This window comes from Corvus cornix, chromosome 1A (assembly GCF_000738735.6).
Source record: "Corvus cornix cornix isolate S_Up_H32 chromosome 1A, ASM73873v5, whole genome shotgun sequence".
In the NCBI taxonomy this organism is placed as follows: Eukaryota; Metazoa; Chordata; class Aves; order Passeriformes; family Corvidae; genus Corvus; species Corvus cornix.
Genome location: NC_047057.1, coordinates 13,685,919 through 13,712,510, shown reverse-complemented (window position 1 = coordinate 13,712,510; position 26,592 = coordinate 13,685,919). Strand labels below are relative to the sequence as shown.

Sequence of the window (26,592 nt, the reverse complement as noted above, 5' to 3'; positions counted from 1 at the left end):
GGCGCGGCGGAGTGAGGCCGCCTCGCACCGCGGAGGAAGGGGAACGGCGGCAGCGGGGCCGCTTCACCCCGCGGCGGGAGGGGAGGGGCGGGAAGTGGGGCCTCCTCACACCGCGGCGGGAGGGGAGTGCGGCGGCCCCGGGGTACAGAGCCGCGGCTCGTTGGGGTTGGGAGGCGTGATCCTGGTTTTGGGGGGGAAGGATGAAGTGAAAACATGAGAGAGGTCTCAGTTCAGGAGCCACGGAGGCCCCGTCCGGCCGCCTGTGCAGTGCCGCCTTCAGACACACTGGGAAGACGTGACGCCGCATCGCGGTCTCGGCTGCTGATCGTCAGCCTGAAGTTTTAGCATGGAAATGGCAGATGCCTGACACGCTGTAGAAGTGATGGAACAGCGAATCTCCAGAGCACTCAGAAGCTTCACAGCAATAGAGCTCAATAGCTCAGGAGAGGATTCAATGTTACATTTAGAATTTTGTAATTGCTGTGTAATTCAGTGGGATGCTGAGTGTTTCTATAGCACTGAAGAAAGGAAAGAAAGAAAAATACAACGAAGTCGTAGGTTTTAAGTAGAAAATGGCCTTGAGCAGTCCTTCCACAACCCTGAAGTAGGGGTAACTACTCCATGCAGATTGGTGATTGTCTCACTAAAAGCCTCCTGGAGTGGGATTTTGTGCCCCTACGGACAATGTCTATCTTTGTAGCCTTAACATTTAAAAGCTGCCGTTTAAGTCTAACATTCCTTGTCTTATCCGCACAAGGCAGAGAGAACAGGTTTTCCCTTTTGTCTTTGCTGATCCTCAAAACACACCCAAGGGAAGCATGACACTGATCCTTTATAATATGCTTTATCTCCCCATAATAAGAATTCACAAAGAAAAGACTTAAACCCAAAACCAAACATGAAACTCCCAAATACACAGATGTAAGGAGCATGTTTTCAGCAGGCACAACTTTATTTTCTAGGTAATGGGTACAATTACTTTTCAAATGCAGCTTTTTAAAAGTGTAAAAAACCTTAAAATACATCTCCAAGTTTAATATCTGACATGCAAAGACAGAACAGTAATACTCAAAATGCATACAAAAATATCACTTCTTCATCCTACTGGAAAAAGATGAGCACACCTAGTTACACTACTTATAGGATATTTGAATTAGTAAAAAACTAGAGAATTTTAGCTTCAATCTAAAATCCATTATTTTGGTATCCTTAATTTTGATGGATACATAGAAAATGAAGCACATATCCACTGAGAAAGGTATTTTAATACATTTTGCATATTATCTCTTACCCTTCTATGCCACAGTAGGTTTTGAGAGAAATGCTGTTTTTCAGAAAAAGTTTAATATTTTGTGCCTGTTAAATTAAGAACAACCATGCCTGGAAGAAATACGCAGGCTGTGAGAATAAGTGCATTTTATCATGTTTTATCACAATTAATCCCAGATCAGGTGTCGTATTTGGAAAGGAACTGGAAGACTGTTGAGTATTTAAATGCTTTTTAAATACCTGTACAGAAAAGAACTAGAGAAAGTTCAGAAAATAATGTAAGGGCACTTCTCTGTCAAGTAAGAATCTGTACTCAAACTTCACAGTGCAAATGTTGTCTTGAGGAAAAAAATAATTCACTGCTACCACTTTTTTACCATCTTTTCCATAGAATGTGTCCCACATAACAATTAGCTGAAAGCTCACTTACCAGGTAGAGTATTTTACCTTTTACATAAAATGTACACCTGTTTTAGAAAAGCAATACAGCCTCTAAAAAATGTGTCACTGGCCTCGTGCACTGGCAACTGTTCCAGTAGTCAGATTAACAGGAGTTGGGGCCATGGCCTGATAGGGACTTCAGGCCAGTAAGGTGGGCTGAAGTGCCAACCTCCCATGAGAGACTGGCAAGGGGACAGAAGGAGGACAGGTAGAGTTAAAAGCATGAATTGTCAAATCACAGCCTGGGCTGAAGCATTCGTGTCAATAAATTAATGGTTCCATCTGAAGAGGCACAGAGTGGTCTGATTTGCCTCTTGAACACTTGCCTCATTCTCAGCTGGTGGAGATGCCCGTCCCACAGACAAATGGCCCATACCCATTGTGAATACAATCCTGCTGTTTGCTGGCTTGGACTGGAGCATCGAACATAACCTAAGTTCAAGTGTCTGAAGTGAGAAGCTTCAATGACTTGTGAAGGCTGAAGTCTGTGACTTAACTAGAGAATACAGATGACAGTTTGGTGCTGTTACCTATTATGTAAGATACTGTCCCACTGACTGAAGTTTATAGGATTTTTTTTTTCACTGATTTTGACACAGTTGTCTCAGGTGCTTAGGCCAGAATAATTCACTTAATGCTTAGCTTTTCCACTAGTGTTACCTGCAGCAGAAATCTCTGTGCAGTGTGATGTTGGCAAATTTCTCTGATGTAATCAAATAAGGAGAATTAAATATACTAAAGCTAATTATTCCACACTGTTAAACCTAAAGTCATTTTATACCTGGACATTTCTTAGACTTTAATTTTTATCTGTTTCCTCACCATAGAGGTTGTTTTCCCATTTATAAAATAATGTAGTGCTAAAAAATTTAAGGTAGCAGTCTGTTTTCTGTCAAAATACATTTCTTCTTCATGAAAATTAAGAACATTAGTTCAAGATTAAAGTTTTGCTGGTCAAATCTTTATCTTTTGTAAATTATTGCACTTGTGCATTATGAACTTTCAAATGTAAAAGAACAGCAGCAGTTTGATGTAGAATATTAAAAGAAAAAATCTCTATAAAAATATAACTATTCATTAAACAAAAAATACACCTATATTCCATTTAAAAAACCCACAAACCTCAATACTAGGTCATATTCTGACTTTCTTGCTTGCGCTTGATATCATCCTGTTTTACAGATTCCATTAAGTACCCAGGGACTAAGGTTCTCCTTAATTTATGTCACGATCTGCCTCTTGATGGAGATTATGTAACCTAGCCAAAATAATCTTCTGTCTGTCCTTCATTTAAGAGACGATCATTAATAGTAGTGCAAGACTTGCTACAATGGGATTAATACAGAACTAATGAACCCATATCCAAGGGTCTTTAGAAACTTTTCCTATTTGAAGTATTACAGCAGTTCAGTGCTGTTTCCTGTTCACATGACAGTTTCACCTGTCACCTGTTTCAGCAATCAAACTACCTGCAGCAATTTAAGGAACTGCTTGAAAAAAATGATCATGATACATTTTTCAAGGCTTGTCAGCATCTATTCTCACACTAATGTTCAAAGCCTTGGCCACCTAGAACTCCTGCCCTTTCACTAGGCATTGTACAAATACTGAACAAAAGGCTTGCCATCCAGAGATTTTGGTCTCTTCCACTCTCCAGGGAAGACCACAGAGCAGCTTTTCATCCTGTACACACTGATGAAAGTGTAGTGCAACTTCTGCCTGACTAGTCCCAAAACTGAGTACATCTTGCACAATAGTCTTCCGATTTTCTTTTTTATTAATATGTACCATAGCAGAAAATGCTTGCAGAATCAAGGTCCAGAGTACTTCTGGGATAATGTTAGCTAAAATTTGGAGAGTTATAGAGATCTGTATCATTCAGACAAACAATCAAGGTTTTCTTCAAGTGCAAAGATTGGTTTCATAGCAGAAAATGCGGATATAGATAGTACTGGTGCGTGAATACTGCTGTGCGCTCACAGGCAGGACAGTACCAGCAGTCCTTCAGGAAGCAAGTCGGCGCATAGCCTAGACAAATGGGTTTTGAAAGGTGGAGAGAAACAGGCCATGGTTAGTTCTGAGTATACACCATCTGGGAAAATTACATGTTTGTGTAAACTAAAAACTCAGTGAAAGTATAAAGAAAGTAACTTCTGTAACGTGCAGATTGTGCAAGAAGGTGTCTGCTGTGTAAAAACAAGGATGAAAAGGGGAGGTTGACCATCATTTTGGACTCTGGTGCCTCAAGCCTTACCAATCTTCTTTTAGGCACCCATCTTGTGTTTAGATCTATTTATAAGCCTGTGTAAGGCAAAAGTAGTCCTAAAGCAAGAGAGATGAGGAGATACTTAAGCAGATACAATCTACTACCATCTCAAGAAAAATGTGACTTCCTCGACTTAGTACTGACATTTGGTATCCAGAAACAGTATTTATTTATGGAGAAGGTACCTGTTGAGGGTACTCTCACAGCATGACTCAAGGCTACAGGCAGAGGGATAGACACATTCAGTTCTAAAGTGCATACCTCTTCCTGCACATCAAGTTCATCATCAGGCCGGCTTGCTTCTGTGAACTCTATGGGTTCTTTAGACTCCTGCATGAGTGAAATCTTGGTAGAAAGGAATTAAGAAACATTATGAGTTACATGTTGTCCATATCACTGAAACTGATTTTTTTTTACTCTGAAGTACCTTAAAATAATTTCTACAACTTACAAGAGTCTGGTTTTTACTGTTCCTTGACAAAGATGATGATTTAGTTCAGTTGAGAGGAACTTAAAAATTGCAGAACTTTTGGGCCTGTCTCTGCTTACATGACTAGTTATGGCTTTGTAAATATAATAAAAACTCTATCTCTAAACTTCTGTATAGCATTATAAAAATGTTAAGCTCCACTATAAAATATTAGTATGAAAGAGTTACAAAACATAAGGGTCCTATCCTAGTTATTTATCAGTAATATTAATTGCTATTTATTCATAATACTGTAACAGTGACTGCTAGGAAAGGAATTGTGGTGAAAAGAAAGGAGGACATTATATGACCATTTTCCTAGTGAAGGCCCGTATCTTTAAATGCTACAGAGCATTCTGGTTATCTGAAAAATACAGAGAATACAACAAGGAAATGCACAGAGAAGGGCAGTAGGAATGAACACTAGTGTGGAACAGCTTCTGTATGTATCTGCAACAAGTAGAATGAGATTATAGCTTTGATCAGAAGTCTATGGAGTGTTGGGAAAGGGAGCAAGGAATCATTATTCATTGCAGCTAACAATCCAGAAGTCCAGCAGGCTTAAACCAAGCAGGAAGTATTTGTCACATAATCTAAAATTAGAGAACCCATCTCCACAGGATAGTGTCACGGATTCCAAAAGGAGTATGACAGACACATCGAAGAAAACTCCATCGGTAACAATTAAATATAATGTTCCAAATGCAACCTCCTGCTGAAGAGGTTCTTAAGATGCCAGTCATCAGAAATTACAAATTGTGTCTTAGCATGAAGTGTTTTCCATATGTGCTGTTTCTCATGCTCTTTTCACTAACAAAGTCCTGGAGTTGACAGACGCTTCCTTTAATCTAGAAAAATACTCATGTGCTACAGAAGCTGCCTAATTTACTACACTCCCACTTTTTTTGTACTACAGTTCTAGGTCTAGTTTTCAAATGTGCCACTTCAAGAATGAGTGCTAGATGATAGAAGGAAGGGAAATGTACTGCTGGATATCTTTACCTTCTCAAATATGGGATCCTGGTTGTCACTGTATGTCATTTGATTCCTTATATAGAGCACAGCATCATGGACAGTCAAGAAAAATATGTCTTTTCTAACAGTGTCATCAAAGAAGGCACTCCGTTCCAGCTGAGATATAAGGTTATCTGAATAAAAGAAAGTCATAACAGGTTTATACAATATGAAGTAATTTAAGAAACAAATGTCAAAATACATAGTTGCAATTATCAGAAATCAAATATACAGCCAAATGAATCCATAAATTATAGTTTAGTCTTGAATTTTACTTTCCATATTTCCTTTACATCCCACCATTCTTTGTGTCCCAATGGAGTCAACAATGTTTACCAGTGTGACAATTCACGTATTTATTAGGGCACGTTACCACAGACACATCTAGAGATCCCTTCTCACCTTCATTTTATTCTTTGCATGACTGAAAGTAGAAATACTTGGATATTTACCTTGATATGAAGCAAAGTATACTCTCACATCAATTCTCTCAAACTCTTTAATTATCTAAAAAAAAAAAAAAAAGTTTGCAACAAGGACATCAATAAACAAAGTCTATAAGGAGAAAATACATATATGTGTGTATGTCTATGTAATGTATAGGCACATGCACTTCATTTTTTTCTGATTTTCTTTAATCCACATAGTACATTTTGTTTATTCATCAGAAATAAGGTACTGCTATACTTTGCTATACTTAAGGATCCAGTAGTTAAGTACCTTGTTGCTGAAGTGGCCAATCTTCAGCTATGTAAGTGGAACTACCCATTTTACACACACAAGCACTGCTGCCAATTAAGGTTGTTGCTCTGTTCTCAAAATATGAATAATCATCTCTCCAAGCGAGACCACATGGGCCCGAGCAAGCTTCATTTCCCCCATGTATGTGTGATATGATACAATCATTCATTGGCCCATGCAGATTTTTTACACAGATTTTCCCCTCGTGTAGTGCATCAGATGGACCTGTTCTTGGATGAAAAAGCTACACATGGAGAGTCATGTCAACGGACCCCATATTCCCACATAACTAGTCAGGAGGCTGAAGTAAGGCAAACACTGCTCCTGTATTTCACTTAGTTAAAAGGCAGAAGACTGGAATCCACCCCTGGCTCCCTGGTGGCAGGCAAGCCTCCTAGTGTTTTCAGAGGTGATTACTAATTCCATTCCCTTCTGTTAATTGATAAACTAGAGTCACGGTAAAGATCTGGTTTTATAGATAGGCTGAGTAGTCCCAACTGCAAAATTACATCAGTGAAAGCATCAATCTGAACATACAAAATATCAGAAAATACTAAAGACTGAACAATCTGGTCCTACACACTTGCAACTGGGCACCAAAAAATAAGGGAAATACTTGGCCTTAATCTTTACACCTCATTTCCCTCTTCCTAAACCAGGAATATTATCTCCTTATTATGTACTGTGAGTTTGAAGATTAATTAATGTATGTTGATGAAGCGCTTATATTAACCACTATAAAGAAATGAATCATTCTTCTTTCATAATTAAAATAGTATGGAATGAACAAATAAATCTTGTGGCTAAAGACTGAACAAGGATGGTAAAATGAAATTTTTACTACCTCTGTATTGAGTGAGCATCATCCTGTGCCCAGATTAAAGCAGGAGGCATGTGGAAAGAAAATATATAACTAAATTTTTCATAACATATGCTTACAAGAGGACCACATTCTTCAGTTAAATTTTTTGAGTACTTGACTATGCAAGTTTCATATTGTTCTTTTAATGCATTTTTTCCCACTTAAAAGACACACACCACCAATATTCTACTTTTTGCTGTATACATTTTGATGATATTTTTCAACAACAGACTTTCTAAAACTCAGAAATTAACTTCAGCTAACAGCTCTTGATTTGCATACTGCTGACTAGTTTCATTTTCATAGAACATCAGAAAAAAATGCCCTTACCGTTTTTATTGATCTCACAGCTACAATATCCAAGAAGGTTACTGCTCCAAAATCAAGAATGAGACTGTGAATGGGCACCTTGGGGATGTTCACTTTGACTGGGAGTTCTGAATTCCAGTCCACCTGGATCTCTACTTCTTTGGTGGGAACTTCAAGATCCTGGTTGTCTTCAGGTTCCTCATCAGTCTCAAAAGCTTCATTATTAATACCAGGCTCACTGATGATGCCATTCTAATGTGTAGATAATACATGGAATACAGAATTTAATCATGGGGCAAGTTTTGGAGTTACAGAAAATACTTCCCTGTGGTACCTTCTGAAGGTTGAAGGAATTGACAGGACAGACACTTGTGACCGGTATCCCCAGCTCCCAATCCTGGTACTGTAGTTAGCATAACTAATGCCATTTTATAAGGCAAGAAGCCATTCTCTATGGCCAAGCAAGTCGTGTATTTGTTCCCTTTTCCCTCATTCTCAGGCCCTGAAGGTCCTGTGAACCAATTAAACAAATCAAACATATTTCTTCTTCCTCTCCCTACCAGCGTCAAGATTCCTGGGCACCAGGCTAATCTCTTCCTTCCTTGCTGAAGGTCCCAGGCACGTGGGCAACCAGGTGTAGTTGGTAACCCCATCAGAGAAAAGTGAAGCCTAACAGTGCACAGAGCACTGCCCATGACAAGTCCTGTGTGGGAAATTTGGACCAAAACTGCTGCTGACAGTGAGACCTGTGACACTCCCAGGGGTCAGGGATGCCTCCACTGTCCTCTGTTTTCTCTAAGGTGACTCATCTTCTTTCATGTCATTTTTGAATCTAGATTATGATTGTTATATTGATACATTAAACCATGTATTAAGATCTGACCTGATCTGCAGATGTTCCAGGTAATAAGAAACTCTAAGTCAGGATCTAGGTGATTAAAACTGTAAGTTAAGTTGTGTTATAAATTTTGTATTATGCTACTTATAAACTGTACTACCATGTAGTAAGTCACACTTTTCATCTCTATTTTAAAGATGAATACAGAGTAATTCATATTTAAGCCTTAACTAAAAAGCTCCAACAGTAATCCTTTGTGAAAAAATAGAAATTAATAATTTTTAGAAGGCCTACCTTAGTAGCTTTTAATTTTCCCTTCTTGATTAGCTTTTGTATTTTCCTCAGTGCTTTGAGTCTCTTATTATATACCTTGACTGCATCAAATCCCACCTACAGAAAAAGGACCAAAATTATTTAACTTAACCTAGACATAATTATGAGGAAATCTCAAGGATAGTTAAGAAGCTTCCAAACCCATCACATATCACTTACCGTGGATTTGAGGCTGCTTTTCAGTCCATCAATGTTAGCATAAAAAATTGGACTTGAAAACTTGAGAATCTTCACACCTTCTGGTTCTATAACCTGTTGCCAAAGAGTATAAGGTTATACAGCAACAGTCATATTTCGACTAGTAAGAAGCAGTTTCACTGTTTCAACTACATAGCTAATTAAAAAAAAAAAGAATGTATTTGTTGATGATTGAGGGGATTCCATTTTTAGAAGCTTACAGCCCCAGCATGCAAGATGGTGCAACCAACTGGATGAAGATGCTGAAATTTGTTATCTTTGCAGACCCCACTTCCAAATTCAAGTTGTGTACAATATGCAAGGCACAACCTTTTCTTACACTGACTTCTAGACTGAAGGGAAAAAACTCAGCAATCACTTACATTTTTGTAGTCCTTGACCTTCTTGTAGATGTCTGTGCCAGGAATGTTTCCAAAGCCTCCCCATGAAGGACTAACAGAAACAAAAAGACAGTGAAGGTAAATGTCATACATGGCACTCATGGAATTGAAGGCTTTGCTGCACATACAAAGTGTTTTTGACTCCTGTAGTTTGTTTTCTAATGCCAAGCTAACAGACTTGCAAAAGTATTGAAGCTATTTTGCGTCACTCTAGTGAACGGGCCTTTATAAAAACAAGGTATTTTGGTCTCAGCCTACTTAATCCACCATTTTGATTTAAGAGCTGAGTGAACAACTTGTTCAATTGGTTTCCCAAACCAGAAGAATATTTTAAAAGCAGATTAGTTTGCTTTGAATTAAAAAAACCATTTTTTTCTCTGAAAAAAAATCGATGGTTTTTAAATTTCAAATCAACTGAAATACATTTACATTATTTTCAGATTATGTCAATCTTTTTGTCCAACTTTTAAAATTTTTATTTCAGTCAATAACAAAACCAAAATGTTTTGCAGTTTCCAGATACATATTTAACAGTTGAAGCAAATTGTTTTCAAGTTTTTAAGGGCTCATCTCCCCTTTATATTTTGGTAACATTATCTGAGTTGAACTTGGGAATGTTTTTTTGAGGGTCTTCTAACTCCATTTTTTGTAATCTACTATTCTGTAACAACTTCTGCAAGGCTTTATTTTTATGCATTTGCTGATGGTGAAACTATCCTTTGGTAATGCTAGTTACATTACTCTCTGGACTCCAAGCTGAAAGAGAGGAGTTACGTTGTATTTTCAGATGAAAGATCAGTGAAAAATAACAAGATGACCAAATAACATTCTTCAAATCCACCTTTTCTCACCATTCCACTACCATATATTCTATAAGCAGCAACAAATCAGCCAGAAGCACAAATTTTTTCTTATTCTCGTGCTTTCACTTGCTCTTCTTTTGCAGCCATACAATCAGTCTTGTATAAGCAGTAAGTGAAAAGGTTATTGGCACGTGCAGCATACTGTAGTAGTATTACCCGCTAAGAGTTACTATAATGATCAGCTAATTACACAAGCCATACATCTGTTTCGATTTGATCTAGAATGCTCCTATCCCTTTCCAGAACTCAGCTATGTGTATGCATAGAAAACATATGGCTAAGTACCACCAGAGTGGCCAGCATGATATAAAATACTGATAAAATAATGCAGCTTCTCTTTTATCAGTGTAATTAAATGATAGCACACAAGGAGTGACTTGTTCTAAAAAAACTGGCTTTTTCATTTCAAAATTTTTGTAACACAAGCAAATATTCTGCCACAAATCATCTTACTTTTCAGCTTATTATCTTCCTTTTTCATAATATAAAACTAAGAATTATTTCTGATACTGTATTACTTACAACTGAACTCTCAGCACAACTGTCAGCAATCCAAACAAAAGGCCAGCAAGTAATCCCAAATCAAGTCCCAGAATGATGGATGCTATACATGTAAAAACCCAGATCATCTGGAGAAGAAATAACAAATGTAAAGTGTTTTAGTTTTAACATATGACTCCTGGTCATGCTAAAGAAACACTAGACCAGATAACCTGAGTAGCAGATTTTAACTTTGGAACTGATTGTAGCACACTAGTAATTAGCTGACTTCCACACAAAAGTCTTCTTTTTCCTCCAAGATGCTTTCATCCATCATTATCTTATTAGGCATAGTTAGCTTTTTAGGAAAGAACAGGTTTTCAACATAACAATATTTTTTAAGGATCTGACTCCTTTGGTAAAATTAAAGGAGATATAGTTAAATGTTGCATTTACTTGTTTCTGATGATGGCAATCTTTGTTAATCTTTCTTAAAAATTGGTAAGAAATTTATTTTACCAAGATGTAAAATACTGTAAGGTGCCCTCCCATGCAGACATACAGGGAAGGAAGGGGATTCCTTAGTGATATTTAAGAGAACTGTTGCAAAGAGGTACTTCGTATTAACAGGTTGATGGGACTTCTCTAAGATCTCCACTGAATATTCAGGCAGAACAGTTGAAGTGCACTCCTCAGTTCTTTCCTACATCACTGCCCAGGCAGAACATGCAGCAGACTCAATTTTTTAAAAAGCTGAGTGCTTGCACTTCTCACTGAAGTCAGTGGGATCTTATGCCTGTAAACCAGTAAATGATTGACTAAAATGTCTGAGATCTGTCTAGGACAGGTACTGCCCAATAACACTAACTGTAAAATCTAAGCACAGTAAGGACTGCATGGAAAAAATGTCTTCCATGCAATCTTTTCCTTCTCTAAGAGCTGCAATCAAAGTCTGTTCCACAGAATACACACTGGGAGATGTGAGCAAGTACCCTGAGATATGGTTATAGTGATTCATAAGAGAAGTCTGTTCATACATCCCTTAGCATGCCAAATGAATCCACATTCTAGCTTGGATTAGTCTTGCTACATGAAAATGTGAAAACATATTTTCTGAGGACTATCTGAGATTATTCAGACAAATGGTATGTTCATGCGGTAACAACATAAATGTATGTACATGAATTAAGGAAAGGTCAGCTTTTCTGACTCATTTAAACAGTGCAAAAGATAAAATCAGAATGGTAAAGGTGGCAACAGGCCATCCTTATTCTGCTTTTCAAACCATATCAACACAAGATTTCTGTAAGCTATGGAAATGGATATGAAGGAGTTATCACTGCACACAAATACCCTGATTGGTACCCTTACTGCAGAGTATAGGGAATAAAGAAAATTAGCAGAATACTGACCCTAAAAGGGGAATTTTTAACTGACCTCATGGCAAATGCATTTTGAGAATGCACATAAACATTTTCTGATGTTAACTCCTCAAAATCCTGTTTATGTAGGTAAGAGAAACTTGGTTGGCATTAAAAAGTAAAAAAACCCAAAACCAGACAAAAACATTCAGGAGGAAAAAAAATGAGGTTACTTACAGCATCCACTTTATTCTGCCTCCACAGACGGGGAACATCAAACACTTGCATGAACATCCCTTTCAAGTTAGCTATGACTACAGCTGCCAACACAGACTGTGAAGAAAAATGATGAAAAAGTGGTATTCAGAAGCAAAACTGCACATTAAGATAGTGCTCAACATTAAACATCACACTATAAACCACAGCCCTGTCTGGAATCAGTCACCACAGTTTAAAGAGAGATATTAATCTTGCCCATCATAGCTGAGCATTTGTATCTGATGTGGCTGTGCTGTAGAGGAAGAGTACAGTACCTTTTGTAAGGGCTCTAGCAATTTCCCCAGGGCAACAATAGAAATCAAAACGATCCCAGCTGAGATTATACCAGCAACCTGCAAAGAACAGCGTTTATAGGAAATGAACTTACTATCGTCTGTTTCCAGGATTACAAAGAAAAAGGTTTAAATAGTTGCACATTACATTTCTTTAGGAACAAGGAGACCTGCCAAAGTGTCATTGTGTTTGGGCGTATGTGGGCAACCATTATGCACTTCAGCTAACACACAGGGAACTCAATTAAGCAGGTAGTCTAAACAAACACAAGGTAGTAGCTCTTGGAGGGGTTATGTTACATATACAGATGAAGGGAGCAGTCTGTGAGTCAGCTGGAAAAGGAGCTGCTGGATAAGCTGTAGCTTTTCACTGTTAGAAACCGCACAACTATAGTATGGGAAAACAAAGTCGTTTACTCAACATGACAAAGATGGTCCATGGCTGATGGTGAATGGCAAATGGCAGAGCTGTTCAGGCAAACACATGAGAGCTTAAAGATATCATGGCAAGCTGGGAGAGATTTCCTCCCACATCCTACTGTGACAAGCTTAGTCCTTTAATTGGAAATGAAATTCTGGGGAACTTGAGTTAAAAGATTCTGACCCCTAAGGTAACTCATGCTATATAAAACTTGATTGCCCTCTTCTGGCAGAGCTACAAAAATGATTCACTACTAGAGCTGAGCTGCTAAGACACCTGTGGCTTTCCATGTGCCAGCAACACAATCATTTTAGGACTACTTTCATCCCACAGTGAAATCTGTGCACTACACAAAATTAAATTTACCTGTGCACAGTACTAGTAAGAAGAAGTCGTTACCTGAGTCTTTCCACCAGTACTTTCTTGGACTGCAGTCCGTGAAAGAGCAGTAGTTGCAACAAAACAAGAAAAGGCACCTGAAAAAATGTTGCTGAGCCCAAAGGCAATAAATTCCTGAAAGATACATGAATGATGCTGTAAATACAAGATGCCTGAAGACACTTTTTCAATGGAGAATGACAATAGCTTCTGCAGTAGCTGATAAAGTAGGCAGCACAATAATATTAGGAAGAGTACAAATGAGTAATAGCTGTTAAATGTTTACACAAATGCCTCTTGTGCCAGTGCAGCTACCTCTGTTTGGAAACCAACACAGAGGTTGGTATACTCCCCGTGACATGGACATGCTCATCTGAGTACAAAGGTGTTTAAAGCTTACTTCCATCAATGTTAGCACACCTAACATTTCTAAGAATTACACTGGAATAATTGCATCAAGAAATGGATACTAGAATAAATTTAACTCCCAGGTATCATCAGCTAAACAAATTATTCTGATCAGTACAATAGTCTGAGTTTAGGCAAGCCTTTAACTACGCAAAACATTGTATTATTGGCAGAACTATTAAGGAACTTTGCAATAAAACACTGTTTCACTGAAAAGTTCTAAGAGTTTTTTTTATCTAAGCATCCCAATGAACTCATGCTGAGTCTCAGGCAGCAGTCTCATAGATTTGCCCCAGGGTCACAGATGCTGGCACCTACTGATGCTGGTTGTTCTGCTCAAGTGACAAGGACCCTGGGAGCTTTATGTCCTGGGATCTGGGCCATTTCTCCACTGGGAAATAAAGAATTTGGGAGCTGTCTGCAACCAAACCCATATAATTGACAGAAGCATTGTTTTCACCAAGCTGATACAGGCACAGGAGCTTTTTACTCACTGCAAACTTTTAAAAATATAATTTAATATTTGATTTTGACTGTCTCCCTTCTTTTCTGCAAAATTAAATTTCCTGTAAGTTTTTAATGTAGCTCCAACTACAAGAGCAGGAAGTCATGTTCTTTAACAGAACAGACCTAAATAATTCATGCCTATTCCCATGTAACCACTGTGATCTGTGAGAAAATATTGGACATATGGTTCCTAGTGTTCTTAGGTGTTAATAATCTGGATCTACTAAGACAATATAGACACTGGTAGATAACAGTATCATCCCATCCTTCAAAATTATTTTACTAACTGCTTTTATGATGTTATTTTAACTTCTCCAGATCAAGTAAACTATTTGCCCATCATTTTGGGCTCCATTTAACCTTTCACTACATGTAAAATTCATAACATTGTACTGAAAGGAAGGCACTTTGCTTTTATAAACTAATTCTTCTACTACAATATTTAATCAGTATCTTTGAAGCACACCACTGCTGGCAGAACAACATATTCAACAACAGAACAGCATAAACAGCACTTCTAGGATTATGTTTTCTTCTTTCAGATTTATTAAACTGAAAGTTGGTGCATTTTGGTCAACTTTAAGACCAAGTGTTACCAGATTTGGCCTTTCAGGATTGTAAACTGATAAACAGAAGCATAATTTTCTTATATACGGCAAAACAGTGTTTCCAAAGTCAAACCTTATGTAATCCATTAGTACTGAAATAAAGGACTCATTAAACAAAGTACTCGTCTTATCTACTTGCTGTAGTGAGGCCGTTTTTTAATATGCTCAAAAGATCAAATGAAAAATTAGCATAGATGCAGGACAAGGAAGCTTTCTGACATTTTAATTCCACACCACGGGCAAGCAACATAACACCCGGTGAAGACATTGAACAAATGCAGGAATCCTGTAAGAGCTTGTGATGCACAGCTCATGTCACATTCTAGCTATGTGCCCCTAGAAACCAGTGCTTACAGCAGTTCAGCCATTTAGTGCACACAGCTACTCCAGCACGTTCCTATGCTGGTAGGCATTAACTTCTGTGAAGCTGCAGGACTGATCTATTAGCTTACAAGTGCAGTTGTATTGATGTAACTAGTGTCATGCTGAGAAGTACAATAGTTTATTAACTGTACAGTTCAACCGATTCAAATCCTGCATGAAGACTAAGCCTAAATAAAGCTGTCCAGAGCAACTTCTTAGCTTGACATTGCCTTCACCTGCCCAAGCAACACACCTCAAAATATGCCTTAGAAGTGGAAATGGAAAGTAGGTTGCTAAAGCTGGCCATGTCAACTTGAAATCACCAGATAATTCCCCTATACAGTGCCTAGCCCTTTCAGAGGTACTGCAGTCACTAAACCAATACAGAAGGAATGAGTTAATATGAAAAGCCCATACTGAAGATGGATCTGGCTCATCTCTATGTGGTCATTTCAGCTTTTTTTTTTTTTTTAAATAAGAGTTAAGAGTTGAAAAAACTTCTCCTGTCAGATTTCAGTGCGTGTCTGAAAAATGTGTGTGAATGGTGTTTCTTTCATTTGGCTCCATAAGTCAGCATGTTTTACATTCACTATGTTTATAAACTATTTTGGTGATACATACCTGGTTTCCATCAATAGCATAGTCATACTTGGTTGCATATACCTTCCCCACAGATACAGCAATAGCATAAGCAACAATAGCAATGGAAAAGGAGGCTGCTATCATCTGGGAAAACAGGCTGATGTTTGGAGGCTCAGGAGGCAAAAATCTAGCATTTAGAAAACATGTTAGTGTTACCAGCTTTGAATTCTGTTCTTACCAGAACTGTCAAGGAGTTTGAGGCAGAGGCATACAGGTTGCTTATAATATGAAGTGTAATGTTTCAAGTTAATAAAAAGGTGGAAACAGCCCATTGACATACAGAACACGCTTATCTAGCTCACCACAGCCCAAATCCTGATGCTATTAGTCAGCAACAAAGCTCCCATTGTTCTCAGCATGGCTGAGATTTGGTCTTATGATAGCAAAGTGAAAAACTACATTTTTTGAAGCATCGAATAAAGGATGTATTGAACAGTATGATGAATTACATAAATATGTTAATGACACTTCATACTATTGTTAACATACTTCTTCAGTAAGACCACAAAAGCATTTTGTCTCCTACTGTGTTTCCACAAATTTTAATTAATTAAGCCCTGAATACCAAATGGAATGTGAAGGTTACTACTGTGAAGTGCTCTGAATCTTTCAAGTGAAAGTCTCTACCAGTGTAATCCACAACATCCTTGCTCCTATGAGTATGGAAGTGACAAGGTTGATTGGGATAACAGTAGCGGCATGGATATGAACCACAGTGGGATAACTCAGGATTACAGAAATTAAATCTATGCAGAATTTTGTTATTAAAAATATATATTTTTTTTAACCATTTTCCATAGTCCTATAGTCACTTCATGAGCAGGAAGCAATTAATTTTCAGATGGACTTCATTAATTAGATAGACATTCCTAAGCCCATTTTACAGAAGAAGGAAAACTAGGCAACATATTTAGATGGTATAATTGATAGAGCCAGAAGTAAAACTCAGAAAATCTCCAGATCTGAGTTCTAAACTCAGGTTACAGCTCTCAATGTTTCTTTTATGCATTTTTTCTTACTACTGTCATTTTTAGCCAATTAAAATAATACCTTTTTCCCACAAAACAAAGACACTCACCCTCTTGGAATGCTCTTAACAATGCCTGCATTGTAATTTTTTTCCAAGTCGGCAGCATATGAAATGCCAGTGGCTACTATTGTCTGTAATAAAATAAAACAACAGTTTTAAGACTTAAAAAGAGTTCCTGTCTTCCTGTAGCTAGACCCATCTATTTTATCTGTTTTCAGCTTTTGTTATGCCCCTTTGCTTACCACAATAACTTCTATTGGTATAGGTATAGGTATCTTGTGTTTGAACCGATCATTTATTTCTTTAACTACCATGCAGACAAAAATGGTGAGGAGTCCAGCAATAAGATCTGCAATGTTGGTGGTACCAATTCTTTCAAATGTTTCAACAAGAGTCTGAAAAATAAAAGCGACGACATAAAACATGCCCATGTCCACTTGAAGGATGTGCAAATACTCATGAGATGATCCAGATGCATGGGGTTTTGGAGAACGCCAAGTAACTTCTTCATTCAGGCCTGGAGAAGCCTGAGGATAATGTATTGTCAAGGTGCTACAGAATCAGTAAAGGGATTTAATAGGGAATTTAATGGAAAAAGCATAACTGCAAGAATTGTCCACATAGGGGGCTTCTGCTTCCCGATTTTTAGGCAATTAATACTAAGTAAAAAGAGCTAACTCTCTACCTGTGTTTAACCTCTACCTGTATCAGAGCAAGGAAGGGAAGATCAGTAGCTTCTTCACTTTGACAAATAGCAAGGGAGGTCCTCATTTTTCTAAAGAGAGCTAGCAGACCCCAGTTCACTACATGCCTGGTACATGTGGTCTGTGCATTACATGCTTCCTATTTCCACTGCTGACATACAGAGAATGAGTGTGAAGACACAGGTCCTACCAGGCTGTGGAGAATCCTGCACTTCAGAAAAGCCTCAATCTACACTACATTAACCCTCCCAGTAGAGTTCAGACCCAGACTGGAGCACTCACAACTGGGCTGCAATAGGCAGCTCCCTTCTCTACCCTTCCCGTGCCCTTCCTTGATCCTATTGTTTATTACAAGTAATTGTACAAGAAAACATGAAGGGATGATTACAGGAAAGTCACAAATAGTCCTCTGTCCTCCTTCCTAAGCATCAGGGTAGTTCTCACTTGCTTCCTATCTCCAAGAAAATGTAATTATCCCATGCATAGTGAAGCAGCTGTAACAGAACAGTTATCTGGTAGAAAAGGGGTTAGAAACAGACTTCTTGCATCCTGGTTAGTTCCCCCAGTAATGAGCTTTTGGTTTAAACATAAGAGAAGGTTTGCAGCAAGAGCACCACTCCCACCCTTCTGAACAGGCTTTGGTTTGGAAATACAACATCTAAGTGCTTAATCAGCTATGTTTGCTAAGTTAAAGAAGAAGCCTTCCTGAAACACTGAACCAGACGCCCTCCCTTGGTTGACTGAAGCCATTTCTTGCCCATTCTACTGCTCACCACGGATCCCATAAGAATGGCTGACCACCTCTTGCACTGCTTCACTTCACAGAGGAACAGTAACTTCCTGACTCTGATTGGGGATTCTGCTAATGTTGGATGCTTGGGGTTGCAGTTTGTTAAACAACACTACTGAAGCAAGTCCAAAACTTGATGAAGCAGACAAAGCAAATCACTGGTTGAACAGACCAGAAATAACAATTTCTTTGCTCCACATGCACCTGCAAACACATTGACCTGGCTCACCTGTAAGAACACAGAAGCTTTGAACTTTAACCTAAAAAGTCAGCATCCCATTCAGGCTTGCTGGTGCTGGAAGAACCATGTAGGTCCTTTTAAAAAGTGTATTATACTAAATGTACCATCCATTCAATAAACATAAAAAAGAGATTGAAAAAAATGCTGGAATAACAAGTCCATCACTCTGCCAGGTCTGCTGTAAGGTGTATTATTTAGTATTTTGTCTCATCTAACTTTGCTTGTTCTGAGGGAAAGAGTTTCCATTCATTCTGGAAAGGCTTATAAGATAATACTTTTTTTACCCCCCCAAATAGTCCTCCTGATGTCTTTTTTAATTTTTACCTTGCTGTTTATAGTTATATTCATCCTATTATTGGCAATTTAGATGTCTGTTGTATTTTTTGCTAGTCTGGTTGCCAGAACTGGCATGTAAAATCTCCAAATACATTTTTTTTTCCTAGAACAGCCTCTTTTAGAAAACCGCTGTTCTAATATGAAGTGCTATGGAAGATCTAAAATACTATGAGCCTGGATAGTTGGATAGTTTCATGCTGAAGTCAGTGACAAAACTCTGAATAATTTTCCTAGGAAAGGACACTATTCTGTAATACCAGACCTCTAAGAATTCAGTATTACTGTAATGTAGCCAAAACATTTCTCCATTTGACCATTTTCTGTAAAATCAACAAATGGAGTTGTGATAGTAAAACTCAGCCTCATGTTTGCTGACCAATAGGTACCTGGCCAAAGAGTGGGAATCTGTATCCTTTAGGTATTCACATGCATGGCTACAATGTGAAATGGAGAACACTGCCCTTTACCAGAATGACCTGCTGGTTTAAGTGTAAAGAGCCTTGGGACTAGTCAGCTTTAGGAGATAACCTGACAGTGTTAATAAATGATCAAATGTCCTTCACAATAAGTGAGAAAGCAAGGGATGGGACAAATTGTAGTCTCCAGAAGTGAAGAACTGTTTTGCTGGATAATCACATTTAAACTTTATGTGAAAAAGTGCTCTCTCTGAAAAAGACTTCAAGATGGCAATTAGACTTTCTGTCTGGAGAACCCCAAAAGCAGCTACTTAGAGCCCCACAGCTATAAATAAACAGCTGCAGCTCTTCATTAAATTGAGAACTAAATGAATCCCCTATACTTACCACCATATATATGAACCACCCCAGTGTGAAATGGAAGCAGAAGATAAGCAATTATATGAAAATATCTGTCATAGAACCAAAGCAGATTAGAAGGGCATACTTACATATATTATGGAAAGGACACCATTATAATTTTTAGTCGAAACATTCAGAACTATTTTCAGTTGTGACACAAGCACTTGAAAAGCAGCTGCAGTTGTGAATCCTCCAACTAGTGGATCTGCAAGGTACCTCACAATGAAACCGATCTGGAGGACTCCAAATATAACCTGGAAAAATCATAAAGAATAACAGCTCATTAAATAACAAAAAGGTACACATTTATTTGGAGATTTCTTATGCTTTGTTTTTTCTCTTTGTTGATGCAGAGTCTTAGGACCTTATTTCCCCCATTTCAGCCTAGTGGAGCTTAGTACCATCCACCCAAGGAAATAAAGGAGACCTGAAGAAATGCGTGAAAGGAAGCTCCAGGATATGCACTATTAGTACTCAGTTTCATGAAGGTCTTCTAGTCTGCAATCACAGGGCTATTCTGCTCTCTATGCTCCCAGCCATGCTGTCACAGACTCTGCACAGGGTAAGTTGTTCTGAAAAGTTTGGGTTAACTTTCCTTCATTTTTGTGTTTTACTACAGGAAGATATCTGACTGCCCTAGTAGGTATTTTCCCGCCATTAACACTACAGCAGTGTCAACCTTGTGCCTTCAGGTCAACTATTTTACCTGTAAAATTCCAACCAGGAATGTGAGAGTACTAGCAATCAGTACTCTCTGTGCATCTCTGGATTCAGTGTCTATCAGTGTCCCAGTGCCATTTGTCCCTGTAGCATTACTGCCTTCTATGAGAAAATTCTCATCAGGGGCCATGCTCAATACAACAGATCCCACCATCAAACTGACTACTGGGAATGGACCTGTAATGACAAACAGACCACATTAAAGTTTAATATGCATTGAAAAAAAGCATATATCAGAATAGGCAAGAAACTCTAAGTCAGAAAAACCATGTAATATTGTAATTGGGGTACATTAATAGTGTGAGGGGCCAAGCACCACAGGCACTGCATACATGACACAAAAATATTGCTCCTTCTTTAAATACCGCTCCCTCTTTAAATAAGTCACATTGTACATACAGGTACAGGTGCAGTTTCATGCTTTGCTTGAGGCAATTTAGGGCTGTACCAAGGCCAAAAGGGGCAACATGTTCCAACACGCTCCAACCATCTCCCTTGTATCAGCATCACAACCAGACAACATGGATCACCAATCCAGGGGAAAGCAAAACTTGTTTCTTTAAGTTTTGGAGTTTGTTTATTTGCTTGAGTTTTTTTGGTTGGTTAGGTTTTTGGGGGTTTTTGTCATGGTTAGTTTTCAGCTGATCCAGCGTGCCACATGATCAGGGATCCCAACACCATGGTTGAGGCAGGAACATGATCCAATGGGTAGGACCACATCTTTTGGCAGTATTGTGCTATTACATTGGCTAAAGATGACTGAAACTATACTTTGGGCAAGATACAGAGAAAGTGATCATTGTGTCAGCAAAACACAATCAAAAAGTAATATATTTGTTGCAGTTATTTACTAAAATTATGCAGAAAAGGAAAATGTCACGAGAGGTCTTAAGAAGAGTAAGTTAAAGTTTACAGATTTAACTTCAGATTTTTAAGTTAAATTTTACAGATACCTTAGGGGACACTTCATGAATAAGAGCATTGGGAAAAGCATAAAAAAGGAGTGTTTGATAATCTAGAAAGTAGGAATGCCACCATAAGTAGGCATAACAAGTCAGATCTGGATAGTCAATGTGGGGTGCTTGGTAGGGTAGGAAGAGGCTAACAAAGTTAAGAAAACATATGGAGACACTTGATGCAGCAGAGAAGAAAGCCGATGAAAAAGCGTAGTATCATGCCAAAGCTCTGGGAGGAGAAAACAATGTGTTCTTGGTACAAGAAAACAAGGAAACAAGGAACAAGGAAAGCCTAGATTTGTTAGAATGAAGAAAAAGGAACTTCAGTGACCGAGCTGTAACAAGACTTCTAAATGTAAGAACTGACAGGAAACAAACCTCATATTCTAAAGAAAGTATTCAGAAAGAATCAACAAGGTTTACCCATAGCCTTGATGTGAGGACCTAGAGTGAGGCTGGAGTGGATACACAGGTTCTGGGTCTCCACAACAGGCAAGAAGAAGATACTGTCCACAGTAATCAAAAAAGGATGCAGCAAGTAAGGCTTGTAGAGAAGACTAAAAGAGCTCTGTTTTAGCCATCTTGAGCTTTAGCTGATAGACAAAATGTCTGTCATTCTTACTGCCTACTGAGGCCTTGATCTTGTCGTTTCTCGCATAGAGTGTAGCCCAAGACAAGATTTAAACTTCAGCACAAATTCAAGCAAAAAGCAGGGGCACAACTGAAGTTAGCTATTATGCACAATTGCCTGTATAAAGAAGAAATAAACCTTAATTTCCCCAGATCCACCAATATTAATATTCACCATAGCCAATTTGTTTCAGAAAGTAGTTATATTGTATGAAATATGAATGTCTGCAGTAAGGATTAACACTCTGTAATAGATAATTCACTGTAACTTGAACACATGCAGTTACCAACTGAGATGTGCCTTGATGTTCCCAGGAAAAAGTATGTCAGGATGGGGAAAAAAGCAGAATAGAGACCATATCCAACAGGGACTGCAACCAGCAAAGCATATGCCAAACCTGAAATGATAGATCATCAAAACATCATATTTAAAATCTCTCAGCAATCTACTGTCTTGTCTAGAATAGATTTTCAGAAAGATTTACTGCTTTTGTCCAGATGCAATTTAGAATATGTTTTGTCTGTAAATCAGTTGCAGGCACACATGTGAGTATCAATGACTGTAAATGACTGTATATCCCATGCTGGTAGTTGGATGAGTAAGTACTGAAAGATGTTTCTATATTTGCATAGCCCAATACACAGACTGAGATAGGAAACTTAAGTGGAGAACATTGTTGCAAGAGTGTGCCTCTTGAGAGAAAAGGGGGATATGTGAAGGTTCTAGTTACAGACAGAAATTTCAAGCACAAAACTGAATTACTGTGCTACACATACGCTTCAGTATCTTCAGCTCTTGTGAAAATAAGGCCACTTCTTTTCCCAGCAGCAGCTTAAAAACTAATTACCAACGTAAATCATACATTTGAGAGCCTTGGTTCTTCTTCCTTTGCATACCCATGCAAGCTGTCAAATCCAGCAAACAATAAAAAAGTTGCCTTCAGAATCATATCCCAGTTAGCCCACGCTGCAGAGTATAATATTCTCCTTCAAGGATTCTCCAACACACATAGTTGCTGGGAATTAGGGATTCCAGGGACCTCAAGATCTCAGAAGCCTCTCTTTTTTTTTGCAAATATTTTGGCCAATTTTTCCTGTAATGCATGTTTTAAAATTTCAGATTTTTTAAAATTATACCTAGGTTTAGATTTGCACTAATTTGGGCTTTCCCCCTTTTTTCTACCTTTTTTTTTTTTTTTTAAATGCACAGGTGGGAGACCAGACAGTATATTTCAGAAACTGGTTTTACAAATGGATTCTGATTAATAGACAATCAGGCCACTGAAAACAAATAAATGAGGGGGTTATAGTAAGAGCATAATAGCTGTTTTAAGTAATATGAAAAGTCCATCTAGCCCAGTTCATTTTCAAAAGGCACAGGGATCCTCTAACTGTACTACTACCTTCAGCAAAGATCTTCCAGCTCTGACACTCTCTTCAGAACTTTCTTTGGGAAAGAATCACTTTCTGTATTTCTCAGGTCACCCCCTGCCTGGGGCAGAAGTTTGTAATGCCTTTTTTCTGCCAGTCTCTGCCTTCCTAGCATGCTCCAAGGGAACAGACAGGAGGGAATACTTGGGGCTAATTGGGAATGCGTAAACTGCTTTCTTTGTTCCCAATGTAAATCTTTGTCCCCTTCTGCAACCACTTAATTTCCACTGAGGGAAAGTGTGGGCTTGAAACGCCTAGTTTTGCCTGCTGCAGTCCCGAAAAATTTGTGAAAATAGCCTAAGAGCTCTACTGAGATGAAAGAAATGAGTGTGGTTGGTGTGTCAGGGTTATAGTTAGTCTTGTTTTAGACAGATGCTGCCTCAGGCAGGATGGCTCTGTCCTCTGAGTCTTCCTTAAGTAGCTTATTTTAACTAATTTCTGCTTATTTCTGCCACTTTCCTATTTATTCATCTACTGAAAGCTTTACTAATAAATGGAATAAGGAAGTAAGGAAAACTTAATATTGCAAGCCATGTACTGTAAATATCCATCAAGTTTAATTTTTTTTTAAATGTGAATACATCACCATCTCCTTGAGGGTTGTCTTCTGCACCTGAACAACCTTATGAGATGAATTTTAAAGAGGAGTAGATATCAAGGTTGCATTATTTTAGGGGAATAACTAGAATTTGCATGCAGTTACAGGAGAACTATAGGCTTAGACAATCAAGAAAGAGAAATAAGACCACACAACCTATCTGATTTATCACAATGTAATTAAAATTTTAAATACCAAAATGAATACTCTGAATAAAACGCCTGGAAGAAAAGTTAAGTACATCTTGATAGCACATCACAAGAAATTTAAATCTTCTAGCCAAGGAAAGAAAAAGGAATAAATTAAAACCATAAATTATTTATTGCAAAATAATACCTAATATCTAGTATTAAATAACAAGCCTCAGATTTGTAATTCCATCTGCATAACGTCCCTGTGCTCAGCCGGCTCCCTTATAGGAACGTCCTGGGGAGGGGAGCGGAGCGCCGGCATGCCTGGCTTTACCTTGCAGAGTGGCAACGAGGCCGGTGCTGAGCCCCGAGATGATGTCGCTGACCAGCCACTCTTTCACCCGGTAGTTGGGCAGCCATTCCAGGATGGGCAGAAAGGACTTGGCAATCTGAAAGGCCCTTTTCCTTGAACATCTGCGAGAAAACAAGTGATGAACGCACCCAACTGCGCTGCAACTGGAGCGCTCCAAAACCCCCAAAGTGATCGAGAGCTGAACTGATGCACATTTAAATTTAAGGGGCAGTGACTGTCACAGTCCTGTCTTCCAGACAGGGACGGAGCACGTACTGGTCTCAAAAGCGCACTCCCTGAAGGAAGCACCCTGTGGGCAGCTGCGACACGCAGGGACGCAGGGATGTGTTCGCCCGCGGTCTGGCGTGTGGGCCACTTCATCCCTCGGCGGGTGGAGTTTGCGAGCGCCGGGACCGCGCGTCCGCCGGCGCCCCCCGGCTCCCTCCCGCCGCACGGACCCACCTGCAGGCCGCCTGCGCCCGCTCGCGGAGCGTGGGCGGCAGCGGCGGCCGCCGCTCGTTCTCCTCCTGGAAGCCGGGCTCGCTGTAGATGGGCCGCGCCACCACGTAGTGGCTGAGCTCGGCCAGCGGCTCGCCCGCCCGCCCGCCCGCGGCCATGGCCCCGCCTGAGCCGGCGGGCGGCGAGCGCGGCCCCCCCTGCCGGCCCCGCCGCCGCGCCCGCGGCCCCGCAGCGCTGTCCGCGTCCTGAACCGCGGCTCCGACGGCTCTGCCCGCGCCCGCTCCCCGGCCTGGGGCAGGGCGAGCCGGCCCCGCCGCAGCTGCACTTATACGGCCGCCCACGGCCCGGCGCTTTATTTACGGGGAAACAGAAAGACCCGGCTCCGGACCGGCCCGGGCGACGCCTCCGTCCGCCCTCCCCCCGCCGCCCCGGTGCCCCCTCGTCAGCCCAGCTCGGGCCGGCGCTCCCCGGAGCGACCGCCCCGACAGCGCCCGTCCCCTCGGGCGGGGGTTGCACTTCAAAGGCGGCGGCCCGCGGGCAGGCGTCGGGGGAATGACTCTGGGGCGTGCGGAGCGGGGCTGGCTGCACGCACACGAACCCCGCCGACAGGTGATGGCCTCTGCCCCTCACCAGCTGCCCCGCAGAGCCACCTGCCCGCCGGCGGCCGGCCGAAGTGCTCGCTGTTAAGGCGAGCCTGAGGGAGTGAGATAGGACCAGCCACTCCGCACACTGCTTGGCCCACACGGAAGCTTCCTTGGAGTTCCCAAAGCCCTGCTGCGTCCCATGACCCAAGTTTTAGAAGTCATATCTATGCATAGATACAAGTGCCTAATAACAGCATCTGCTCTCCAAACCACCCCGAGCTCATCCAGGAGCTTCGGTGGGAAGAAGTGGCTCAGAGCCCGCAGGCTCTTTGCGTCACACCTGAAAGGACAGAAGGTGCCCCAGGGCTGCAGCTTCTGGTTTGCTCAAGGAGGCTCGTAGGGAATGAGCTCGTCGTCAGCCCTGCTGCAATTTAGGATTACAGATAGGACTGGAGCTGAAGAAGTCACTCCTGCATGCTGAAAACTGTTGGCTACATTTCAGCTCTTCTACCTTACATACAGAAGACAACCTAGCAAAGATCTCGCAGGAGTGAAGCGAAGCACATGTCCTCCTCACCTAGGAGACTTCTTGAAATAAGAATGAGTGCCACTGTTTCAGCCAACACCAAAGATGTGCTGAGGGCACACACTGACGGTATGGCATCAAGCAAAATATTTTTTTAATGAACTACTCAGGCATGGAGTTAGTTTCAAAGCAATTAAGTATAGTCCTAACTTCAGACATGTCGAGCATTACTAAACTGCAAAAAAGCTATTTACTGGAATTACTTTTTGTAGGGTTAACACAGTTCAGGTTTCATAATTCTGCAACTGGCTTCCCATCTGCTGCACTGTAAGGAAATCTGGGTAAACTGCGGAACTGTTTTGATCTGAGCAATGTTGTATCCAGCACTGAAGCAGCCAGCCTGCCAAAATAAGTCCCAGTGTTTTGTAGGAACCTGTGAGCATGGCACTCTAGCCAGTAAAAGCTGCCTCAGGAAAGTGGTCGGATATAAATGTTACTTAATTCAGGGTGGGAAAGCTTTCAGATTTTCTCATTAGAAGATAATACCGTGGGGAAATGGAAGTAATATTGGAAAAGACGTATTA

General features: G+C 40.0%; 1 protein-coding gene across 3 annotated transcripts; it reads right to left on the bottom strand.

The window, feature by feature from the left end:
* Positions 1–922: 922 nt before the first annotated feature.
* SLC26A4 (solute carrier family 26 member 4) lies at positions 923–25,056 on the bottom strand. 3 transcript variants are annotated; one of them, XM_039571483.1, is made up of 20 exons: positions 24,902–25,056; positions 24,422–24,561; positions 22,215–22,325; positions 20,328–20,518; positions 19,711–19,875; positions 16,975–17,127; positions 16,781–16,863; positions 15,682–15,829; positions 13,196–13,309; positions 12,358–12,435; positions 12,062–12,157; positions 10,506–10,612; positions 9,103–9,172; positions 8,702–8,794; positions 8,504–8,599; positions 7,393–7,623; positions 5,912–5,966; positions 5,448–5,593; positions 4,238–4,321; positions 923–3,738 (listed from the first exon to the last, which is right to left on the bottom strand). In XM_039571483.1, the coding sequence occupies exons 1-20, from the start codon at positions 25,054–25,056 to the stop codon at positions 3,715–3,717; spliced, it is 2,340 nt and encodes a 779-aa protein (XP_039427417.1). In that variant the 3' UTR covers positions 923–3,714. The 3 variants fall into 3 exon arrangements, with proteins under 3 accessions (XP_039427417.1, XP_039427418.1, XP_039427419.1); XM_039571484.1 differs by lacking the exon at positions 24,902–25,056 and adding an exon at positions 21,721–21,803 and having other exon boundaries at positions 22,215–24,511; XM_039571485.1 differs by lacking the exon at positions 24,902–25,056 and having other exon boundaries at positions 21,721–24,511.
* Between the last annotated feature and the right edge of the window lie 1,536 nt (positions 25,057–26,592).